Source organism: Solea solea, chromosome 3, assembly GCF_958295425.1.
Source record: "Solea solea chromosome 3, fSolSol10.1, whole genome shotgun sequence".
NCBI lineage: Eukaryota > Metazoa > Chordata > Actinopteri > Pleuronectiformes > Soleidae > Solea > Solea solea.
In genome coordinates, this window is record NC_081136.1 from 18,510,023 (window position 1) to 18,521,917 (window position 11,895).

General features: G+C 38.4%; 1 protein-coding gene across 1 annotated transcript; it reads left to right on the plus strand.

Annotated features, from left to right (window-relative positions):
• The first annotated feature begins 256 nt into the window (after positions 1-256).
• LOC131456881 (lysophosphatidic acid receptor 6) lies at positions 257-4,228 on the plus strand. The gene is made up of 2 exons (XM_058625550.1): positions 257-554; positions 2,664-4,228. The coding sequence occupies exon 2, from the start codon at positions 2,670-2,672 to the stop codon at positions 3,567-3,569; it is 900 nt and encodes a 299-aa protein (XP_058481533.1). The 5' UTR covers positions 257-554; positions 2,664-2,669; the 3' UTR covers positions 3,570-4,228.
• The last annotated feature ends 7,667 nt before the right edge of the window (positions 4,229-11,895 follow it).

The window sequence follows — 11,895 nt, forward strand, 5'->3', positions numbered from 1 at the left end:
ATACATAAACATAAACTAAATATTGCAATTGTAATGTAGTTGCAGCTCTCAATGCTGACGCCACACACTTACTAAATAAGTTTAGTTGGCTGAGGCCTTAACAAAATTCCCCTCATCTATAACCCACAGTGGAAAATAATAATGATTTTTTTACAGGTCAATACATGTAAACATACTCATTGTAATACCTTTTTTACCTTTTTATTTGCACTCTTAATTTCTTCTTTCTTTTCTGTTCTTCTAATATTACTTAATTTAATGTTATGGTGTCACAAGTATAATAATAATAAAATACCCACATGACCTGGATTTGTGTATCGTTATATCTAATAATTTCCTTTGAAAGTGAAACACTGCACCACATAGAAGACAGCTTTTCACAGTATGAGTTCTGCAGGAAATGCAGACACCTAAAAACTGACAAGACAGAGGAAGAAAAGATTGGTAAACTTCCTGTGGCAAGTGACACACATCAAATAGGCGGTTAATTGTGGTAAAAGACACACATCTTTTCTCTCCCTGGATCGTCACCTGTTTGGAAACTTAAAAACAAGGTAACAAGTCAAACTGTTCTGTCAAATCTACTACACTTGCTTTTTAAAATATACTGTATTTTTCAAGTTCATGTTTAAACGTGGATAGAAAATTTCATGTGGGTCCATGAAGTATTAGTCACATAAAGCTGTAAACAGAAAGAGTTGACAGTCATACCTAATAGTCAGTACTTTTCTTAAGCAGGATTAATAAAGATCATTTTGTTAGTTTATCACTGAGGGCATCAATTACAAGAGGCTTAACTTGAGTAAGTTCTGCTTTCTGCAACCACGGACAGCAAACTGAGAGAAGGTGCCTTTTTTCAACCAGTAAACCGTGACTGAAAATACAGTATATATATATGTCTTGAAGAAACTGGTGCGATAGACCTGAAATAGTAAGGCTAGTTAGTAGTTTAAGAGAGTTAGGGTTTTGCTATTATTCAAATGTAAGTGTAGTCACAACTGTTGAAGCTTTTTTTTGTTCCTGAAAATTTTGTAATTTTAATGTTGGTTCTCAAACTGTGGTACGTGTACCATCAGTGATAGGCAAGCTAATAGAACTACTGTTCTACTGTATATACCAAGGTATTTGAGTGGAGCTGAGGAATTTTTACCGGAATGCATAAAAACAATGAATTCATTAATTAAATAATAATTAGGGTCACTTTATGTCTTAATCTATCTTGATCTAATTTGGCTATACCAGTGTGTGAGGTATATGTGAGTAAGAGGAGGAGGATGAGAGAGCAAATCATCTTATTGTGAATAAATCTGCCCCCTGTGATAAGTCTGTAGCTGACATTTACACCACTGTATTTTAACGTTGGTGTTACTTCAAGAGCTCAATATTTTCTGAGGTGGCACTTGGTGTAAAAAGTTTGGGAACCACTGCACTCTAGCAATGCTATAATGACCATACAGTATAATTATTTATCAATCAATCAATTTGGAACACATCCAGTAAATATGGGAAAACATGTATGCCATTTTAACATTTATGGAAAAAACCCCAGCTTCATGTTAAATATGGATTTCTTTTAAACCATTGCTGGGTGGTTTACTGTATGTGGAGCTTTGCTGTTTTGCAGGTGATAGATTTTTGTAGATTTTGAAATGACAGTACACATTGTCCAAGTGTGGTGTGCCTCTTTTCGCCTGTTTGACATAACTACTCTGAAGGGGATGGTGCAAGTCCATTTAGTATTTCATGTATTAAGCATTTACATTTACATTTAAGAATTTAGCAGGGACTTTTATCCAAAGCGACTTACAAAAGAAGCAAGCAAACTTCAACTTTTTAAATCCAGAGAATATGACACTGATTATAGGAAAAATGTTGTTTGGCAAATACCTTTACAGCCTTTTTTAATATAGCTTAAACAAGCTTATCAACAGGAAAGGCGTTACAGCCGCAGACTGCATCACCCCTGCACATTTTTGCATACCATGACTTGTGCACGTGTGTTCTCACAGTCACACATACAGAATGTAATTGCAAGTCAATGACAATTTCTTGCTGAGGAAGTATATGTACAGCAGTGCTCAGATCAGCATCTTCTCCATCTATGGCTCACTATGAAAACTGGCCAGTGACAGATAAGTAAAGTCAATCACTCAAACCTGTTCAATTTGTGCCTGTTTTTTGTTTTTTATTTTGTTTATTATTATCCAAACAGCTATAACATAAGAACAATTTCTCAGAGACAAGGCTTATTTTACAGTGTCACACATAATCACAACATGAGAATGTTTTGCAATGGTTCACTTTCAACTAACTTTACAGGTTCAATCAAATGCAAGTCTATGGTGTGTTCCATTTGTAGGTGGAACAAGGAAAATCCAAGGTCATAGTAGTGAAGTGAAGTGGGAGTTCCAACTCTGAAACTCCAACCTCAAGTACCCCAAGTTAAAATTCCCAGATAGCTGCTTCCATACACTGCTACCTTTACTGTTACTAGCACTTCTGTCACACACAACCACACACATAGTAATGTTTATTTTTAACTGTAATAACATGTTGCTACACTGTTTATGTGTGGCAAACACCATGTAAAGTGTTGTTAACAACAGCTCACAATGGTTAGTCACTTTTTTTGTAACCTCTTATGTCTCTCTTCTGCCTTTCAGGTCATTATGTCCATCAACTCTTCCACTCCGTGTCACAATGAAAGCACTCGACACATAGACTTTGTTCCGGTGTGCATGTATTCCCTCATCTGTATGTTGGGCCTGATCTTTAATCTCACAGCGCTGGTCTTTTTTTTTACTCACAACAAATCCAGGTCACAAACCATTATCTACATGACCAACCTGGCCATAGCAGATTCACTGCTCATCCTTACATTGCCTATGAGAATCTACTATTATCTGGGTTATCCTGGTCTTCCTCAATGGCTCTGTGAGGTCCTTGGTTTAGTCCTGAAGGCCAACATGTATGGGAGCATTTTCCTTCTCACTTGCATTTGCTTTGACCGCTGTGTAGCACTCAACTTCCCAATGTCACTGCGTGTCCAGGAAGGGAGACGCAAGGCACCTCTGATTTGTCTTGGAATATGGATTGTCACCTTTGGAGCCAGCGTGCTGATCTACCTGTCCAAGCGCAAACAAGTCTCCTCGAGTGACTGTTTTGATGGCCTCCCGGTCTACGCCATACAACCTGTGGTGGTTTCAACCACACTAATCATGGGCTTTGGGATCCCATTAGTCATCATGCTGATCTGCTCCTGGGGTTTGCTCCGCGCTGTTCGGAAAAGCACCGTGGCTCAGACCAAGCTAGTGGACAGCAGAAAAATCTACAAGATGATTTCCACCAGTCTCCTCATTTTTCTGCTCAGCTTTCTTCCTTACCACGCTATTCTGATCCTGCTCTCGGTCTATATGCCCAATATTTCATGCCACATGCAGACTGCGTACCGGTACAGTCTGATGATGGCATGTCTCAATACAGTACTAGACCCCATTGCATATTATTTCACCACAGATACATTCAGGAAGAATGTAGACATAGGCTCTTCTCAGAGGACGGCACTGTAAAACAAATACAACAGAAGTGCTATTAACGGAAAGAGTAGCACTGTTCCTATGGTGGCAGCCATCTCGCAATCCCATTTCAGGGTTGGTGAGGTTGCTCCGAGTGAATTTCCCCCGAACCTCGGATTTTGAACTGACTGCAGATGGAATTGGAGCAATTCCACATACCACAAGTTCAGGATTTCAAAATGGTTGCTACACTACTACTTTTAGCGTTAATAGCACTTTTGTTCTTTTTGTTTCACACTATCCCTGTTCATTTTTAATAAACAAGTAAAAACTATAAAACAATTTCAAAATGTGGGATGGTGTGTGCAAATCAAGCTTCAAAATAGTTTTCACAGACCATTGCTCTGCTCTAGTTGCAGACAGGCTGTGATGCCATTCTTTCCCCCCTGTCCTCATAATCTTTTTGTTTCTTCACAGAGCACTTGCAGGGGAGGGTGCATCATAATTCATATCTGAATGGTTTGCACTTTTGTCACTTTTGTCACGTATATTCTCACCACTTCCAGTGTGCAAAGACATTCAGTCTGTGATGTAGCCCAGTGCAAATATTTTTTATAAGATCTGTAAGATTTAAACTGTACATTTTAAATGTCTGGGTTTATTAAAACAGTGTCAATTTTGCTTGTGCTAAAGGTCATTTTGTGAAATTGATATTATTATATATAAATTAAATATGTCCTTATGTAATTTGAATAAAACTACTGTCTAAAATCATCTGAGTGTTATTTCCCTTATTCATATTTATATCTGTCACTGTTCATGACTATGAAGCAGATCTGTAGAATTTATTTTCGGTAATAATAAATCCTACAGCATCTGGTACAAATGACAGTAAGTTTTTGCTAAGGGTTAGTTTTTATTTGCCCAAAAAGCTTGAACCATATTGAACAGCTTAAATATTGGAATTATATTATAACACATTCCCTTAAATAAGTGTTCATATGAGTAACCATTTCACTTACACTTACATATATATCGGTAAGTGTAAGTATGTGTAAGTGTAATATCTTGATGCACACAGCATAACATCATGTCCACCCTCGTTCACTTCCTTGACTGTGTGCATGTGCTGTGCTGTGAACCACATGATGCAATCATGACTGATGCAAAGCTACTTTTGTAAAACATGTGCTTTCTCACCCTTTCATTGCAATGTTGTCATATTAACACATTTCCCCACACAGTGTATACTTTCCCAACAGTTCAGATAATTAATTTGCCTGAGAGTCAGATTAGTTTATTTGATCTAGAGTAATTAATATATACTTACATCACAACATAATACATTTGTCTCACTATGTGGAAATTTGCAGCTACAAAAGCATTTAGCTCCTTTAAATTTAAAAAATAATGTATATATAATAATATGATAATGCCAGATGCTTCCTAACACTGGAAACATGGCTGCCTTTAAATTTCCTTTTACCATAATACTTCTCTAGTCTTGACCAAACCTCTCAATGGTTTTTAGCCCCATTTATCAGTATCAAGAAGCCTCAGGTCTTCAGGTAACAGCTTTTTGATCAACTCCAAAGTCAGAACAAAAACCTACAGTGAGGCCTCATTTCACTATTATCAGTATGGTACGGAACAGCCTTCTTGAAGACTTAAGGGCGGCAGAGAATATCAGTATTTTAAGCAAACTTAAGACTTGCCTTTTTAACCGGGCTTTTAACTGGATTTCATTTATTTATATATCATTTTCTCAACGTATCTATTTTATTTTAGTCTATTTTAACTCATCAGCATACCCTTTTTACTAGCCTTATTAGATAAATATTGTTTACAATATCATTATATTGTAGTAATGCGCTTCCTCTTCCTCCAAGATGTTAGCATGCCTTTTGTCGGTCTCTTGTCTGCTCAGTGTCTCTCTGGAGTAGGTTGTTATTTAAGTTGTGTTTAATGGATTTGACTGCATTTTTACCCGTGTAAAAGTTGCAGTTTGCTGTTTTTATTTAAAGGGGAAATCGAATGCTCGTATCGCACATATATGTTAGTTATGGAGGTCTACTTACATATATTAACTTGTTGTCATGGAGAAAATCCTCCTAGTCGCTGCAATGAAATATCTCCTCACTGACGCTCTCGTCAGCCGCGCTGTTTCAGACCAAAACCACACCCCCAGAACGTGGACTGTGTTGTGATTGGCCAGCCAACGAGAGCTTTCCCACTGTCCTGTGATTGGCCAGGTACCTGGAAGTGACGTAATTAGCATGTCAGCTCTCAGACACGAAGCTCCCCCTCTGGCACGATGGATGCTCTGCATCTCAGCAGCTGCAACGAGACTAGTTCTTCTTCTTCTGCGGTTGAATGTACGCAACCGGATGTGCCCGGACTAGTGCCCGCACCAGGAGGCGCTATGGTGGTGAGAGGAGTGGTGAGGTTAACTGATGACATCATCAGCAAACGGGAGTTTCTCAGCAGTGGCTGAACTGTTTGTTCTGAAACTTTAGGGTTTCATAAACGAGGTAATGACGCAGATACACACACAAAAGCAGCGTTAATTGGAGCTTCAGGTCAACGTCCGCTTTAAATATCCTCACAAGTTTTTAGAGAATTGTGGACTTTTAATGAGTTTAAGGATACTCTGCTACATCTGCTCTAAGCTGGGCTATTAAGGCCTGTGCCTACTACATCCTCCTGGAGCCAGGGCTAACTAGCCTGGGCCTGCTGTATCCTCCAGGAACCATTAGCATACTCAGATACAATGTTAGACAGGTGGAGGCGTAGCCATTTATGTTAAATCAAGATTTGATGCTTCACTTGTTCTGTCTGAGTCTATCTGAATGCAAATGGAATTTTTGGCATTGAAGGTGGAATTAGCCGAGTTTTCTGCAATGATTTGAGTAATCATTGCATTGCATTGTTGCTACTTGCTGGGACTCTAGAATTCCCAAATATAAACCATGCATTATTTTCAAGAGGAATTTAAAAAAATGTCTTTGGTTGATTAGGGGCATATAGGTCTGTAAATATGTAAATAATGATGCTTCTATCAGGAAATTCAGGGTGAAGGGTGAAGAAACCCCTGGTTTTCCCCAGAGTTTACCGTCAATGTAATGTGACATGGCCAAAGCCAGAAAAGGAGATTCTGCCTCTGACTGGTCTATTTTCAGGCAGCTAAGGAACATATGCACTTCTCTTGTCAAAAAGGCTAAATCGGAATATTACTTATCCGTCACAACTGAGAACCTCAATAATCCACAGAAATTTTGGAAAGTGATTAAGTCTTTATCTGTAATTAAAAGTCTTTATCTGTAATTAAAAGTCTTTATCTGTAATTAAAAGTCTTTATCTGTAATTAAAAGTCCTATGGTTCTTCCAACATTTGTTCTAAAAGACTCGGTCCCAGTCTATGATAGAACTGAGGTCGTAAATTGCTTTAACAAGCATTTTGTCTTTGACTCTACAGGAACTGCCTCTGTGACTCCCTGCACAGACCCCCCATGGTTTTCAGGAGAACCTTTTAATGTTGTACATTTTACTGTGCAGCAAGTGCATAAAGCCCTCAAAACGTTAGATCACAGAAAACCCCATGGACCTGACTTGATAGAGCCCTACTTTTTGAAAATAGCAGCTGATTTTGTAGCACAGCCTCTAACAATCCTTTTTAATCTCTCAATCGAAAACAAAGATTTTGTTACCCCCTTATTAAAAGGTTCTGATCCAGCAGCTTAAACTAAATGCTGATATCAAATGTGTGTGTCTTCTAAACTGAAATGATCTTCTCTCAAAACTGCAATCAGGCTTCAGGAAAAAGCACAGTACCATCACTGCGGCTACAAAAGTGATCAATGATATACTTGTTGCTCTTGATAAAAAGCAGTACTGTGCTTCACTTTTTATGGATCTGTCAAAAGCTTTTGACACTGTGGATCATGCTGTTTTAAAGCATAGGCTTCTTTGTTTGGGTTTGTCAGATCATGTAGTTTCCTGGTTCATAAATTATTTGAGTGACAGGATTCTCCGAGTCACTGTTCTGAATTGGTGAGTGCCCACAAGGGGGTGCCACAGGGTTCGATATTAGGACCCGTCCTGTTCATTATGTATATTAATGATTTGTGAAAAAGTGTGTTAGATGCTAACACGCATCTTTATGCCGATGACACAATTATTTACTGTTTTGGATCCACTCCTGCTAAAGCTGTTGAATCTCTGCAGAAAGCTTTTGATGTGGTCCAGCACACACTCCTGCGGTTGAAACTAGTCCTCAACGCTGACAAGACTAAACTAATGTTTTCAAACACTAAGAAAGTACCTCAAACTGTCCTGACAGTGTCCACTCTTGAGGGAAATGTCATAGAGGTGGTTCATACGTACAAACACCTTCAAGCCCCATATTGACAAATCTTGTGAAGAAACTCAAACTTAAATTGGGTTTCTTCTTCCAAATTAAATTTTGTTTCTCTTTTGAGGTGAAAAAGCAGCTTGTCACTGCAACTTTTTTATCCATTTTCGATTATGGAGACCTGATGTATATGAACACCTCCGCTCAATATCTAAGTAAGATTGACGTTGTTTATCATGCTTCTCTGAGGTTTATTACTAACTGTAGAGCCCTGACCCATCATTGTGAATTGTATTCTCGAGTGGGATGGCCTTCTTAGGAGACTGGGACACTGGTGCACTTTTATTTACAAGGCCATGCTTGGGCTACTGCCCTTCTACATCTGCAATCGTCAAATGATCAGTAGTTGCTGTCTGTTCCAGTTGCCTGCACAGAACTGGGAAAAAGGGCTTTCGTCTACTCTGCTCCTTCTACATGGAACATGCTGCAAAAAGACTGGGAAATGACTGAACTGATTTCTTTGAATGCTTTTAAATCCAGGCTGAGAGCCCTTAAGACGACCTCCTTACATGTAACTGTTTGTTTTTTATAATTTGAATTGCTGTCTGTTGTATGTTGTAACTGTGTAACTTTGGCTGGGGACTTCCTTGAAAAAAAGGTTTTTAATCTCAATGGGACTTTCCTGGTAAAATAAAGGTAAAAAAAAATATGACTTGTTTATATATATATGTATTTCATGTGACAGTACATTACATAGTACAAAGTATGAACAAGGCAATCAGAGATGGGTCAAAATTCTTGGGCCTCTGTTGCTCATATTACAAGCAAGTGTGGAAACACAGACACACAGACACAGAACAACCAAAAACAATACTTCACTCCCACTCCGTGGGGTGAAGTAATAAAATATGAACATGAAAGTATTAATTGTCCCGGATCATGCTTGAAACACAACTTACCACAGTGCATTCCTCATAGCACTGTGTGTTTCCTACAGCACCCCGCACGTACTACTCCCGTGCCAGTAAGAGGCACTGTTGCACCACTTTTGCCATCATTTAACCAGGTCTATTCTACTCTGTTACATATACAGTGTTTTTTCTTTATTTTTTTATTTTCTACATTGTATATTGATACTGGAGACATCCAAAATATGAAGGAACACATTTCACTACTGTTCTGATCCATACTATGGCATGAACCGCTCAACTAATGGCATGTTTCCAGTGGCTCTACTCACCTCGCCTCGGCACGGTTTAGTTGCAGTTCCACTGGCATAGTACCTGGTACCAGGTACTTATTTTAGTACCTGCTCTGGCGAGGTTCCAAGCAAGCTGAGTAGGTACTATGTGTGACATCGCCAGCCTGCCAGCCACTGATTGGTCAGAATGCCGTCACAGGAAGAGACATCCAACACAAACATCAAGCCGAACAGTGGATCAGTTAAAAATACTTAAAACCAAATCCTAAAAACATGGGTTAATCTCCAACAATTACCAAGGAAATGTCTAAAATCTCAATGTTTAACAGAGGAGTCTGGTGTATTTAGCGACAACACTGCTGATCATGAGTGGCAGCCGGCATCACAGACCCTGCCGCTGTATTTCAGTCCAGTGACTGTGTCAGACGGAGTCTGTGCTCTGGTCATGGAGGAAGTACTAAACAAATAGTTTTAATTAACTAAATAGTAAATAATTGTAAGTATCTATTTATAAAAATTAGATTACAATTATTGAATTGTCGAATACCGATGTGGAACAAGTTCCAGACGGACACCGACTCCAAACCTGTGATGACTTCCGGTCCATTGAGTTGTCGCTCCAAAACTTCAGCCAATCAGCAGGCAGCTTCCTAAGACCCGCCCACAAACAAAAAACCACGGCACAAAGAACAAATGTATTTTCAAACAATAAAATACAATATTTTTGATTATAGTGTTGTTTAAAAATATTGACACAAATCTAATTCCATATGTGTTTAGCTTACAGCTGTTTGGTTTTGAAATGAGTAAACATCGATCCGCCGCTATATTAGTCAACAAAGGTGGATCGTTTGGAAACGCTGGTACTCCTTTCATACTTAAGCCACTACTACGTTTCAATCATCCATGATTTTGTCCAGTCTATCAATTCATAAGCGGTGTGGTCCGACACACACTTTACACACACACATACAACAGGTTTGTTTCAAAGTCAGTGCTCATGGTGAAAAAAAACAACAACCTCACAGCTAAAGCGTTGATATATAAAATTGAAAAGCTTCAATCAGAAAGAAGAATAAAAGTGAACAGAATAAAAGATGTTGTAAAGGTTATAAAAGAGTTGGTAACATTTGAAATGTTGATTCTCAGTTATAGGTTTTTTTTATGAGCTGTTTAAGGATGCAAGTTCATAATTCTGTGACTCCACTGCTTCCTCCAGAGGAACAACAGAGGCAAAAATGCTTGGTTTGCAGCTTTGCAAGAGAATAATGCAGCATTTGTTGAAAAGGTAAGAATTTGGCTGACTGAACGTTAGCAAGTTAAACAGAATACAGCCCAAATAAGCACAGATTGTACGTCCATAAAGGAATCCTGACTTTAATCTTTTTAAAGATTAAAGTTTTTTTTAAAAATACAGAACAATGTGACCGTAATCCAACTGCAAAATTTGATTTTGGACAACAGAGGTTGTAGTTTTACCATCCTATGTTCTAACAGAGTTCAGAGGCATTTCATATATATATACTGTATATATATATATATTATTCATTTTAAATTGGTTGCTGTTGAAACACTGACTCCATGCATCTGGTTTGTGTTATTTCTTGAGGTTACAATGTCAGATGGGTGTGAGCTGTGGTTCTGGGAAAGTGTGTGTGTCACTGGACTGGGTGATATCATTAAGTTGTTTTTGTAAGCATTGTTCTGACACGCTAGCAAACATAACATGTTCTTTCTTTTTTCTTCTTCTTTTTTTTTTTAGCAAATTGTGTGACAAGTCACAAGCAACATTAAGTCTAAATCCAATTACTTCATTATACATATATGTTTATATTTGTATTCCAAGACTGCAATGAACATCGTATTTGTATTTGTCTATTTACAGCTTTAGTCATCATACACATCATTTTTCACAACTTTCCTGTTTATACATTCACGTAAGTTGTCCTGCAGTTCCTGTAAAAGCTGTCTAACAGTTGATGCTCACATTTGTATAAACATTAGAACCCAGGGAGTTTACATTCCTACAGTTTCCATCACAAGAGTGAGAGTATACAGCATTAATCAGGTCATACAGTCACAGTCTGCTGTTATTGAGGTTATTCTGTACCGCTGATCCTTTTATTCCAAATTTGGTAAACATTTCTCTTTTATGGAGACTGAAAAAGTGTTTATTTTAAGTTTATTTTGACATTTTTTATATTTCACCTTAGACACCAAGGCCTGATTTATGCTGTGCAAGTGATGCTGTGATGGTGAAGTTGTCTTAAACCTGATTCTATAACCAGTGTTAGACATCAAGACCCATTTAACGTTTAACCCTCTTATGACCATCATGATCATTAGGCTGCCTTAATGTATTTTCTTTTCATGGCAGTACAGTGTTTCCCCTAGGATGGAGTTGTTGCAGTAGAGGTGAGTGTTCACCCGTGTGTAAAAGCAAAAGGCACCAGAGTGCACCCTGCAGTGAGGTTTCTATGTGTCTGCCAGCACCAGAGGGAATCTTCAGGCTTAAGTACATAACAGTACATTTGTGCACAGTAATGAGCAGGGGAAATGTCTGTCTAGCTTACATATGAGGTGTCTCAAGTTTTAGGAAAATGCACTTTTATTGAACACTTTTATTGTCGTAATTCACGTGTCGCGAATTACAACACACCCTCCCATGCACGTCAAGTGCGTAGAAACAATAAATTATGAAACAAATCGCGTCACTGTTTGCGCAAAGAGCCGGACACACACTCAGCTGCCGCTGCTACGAAAGAGACAAAAGCTCAGATCGAATGTCCGTGGAAACTATTGTGAAGTACACACACCTTGTGCTTTAT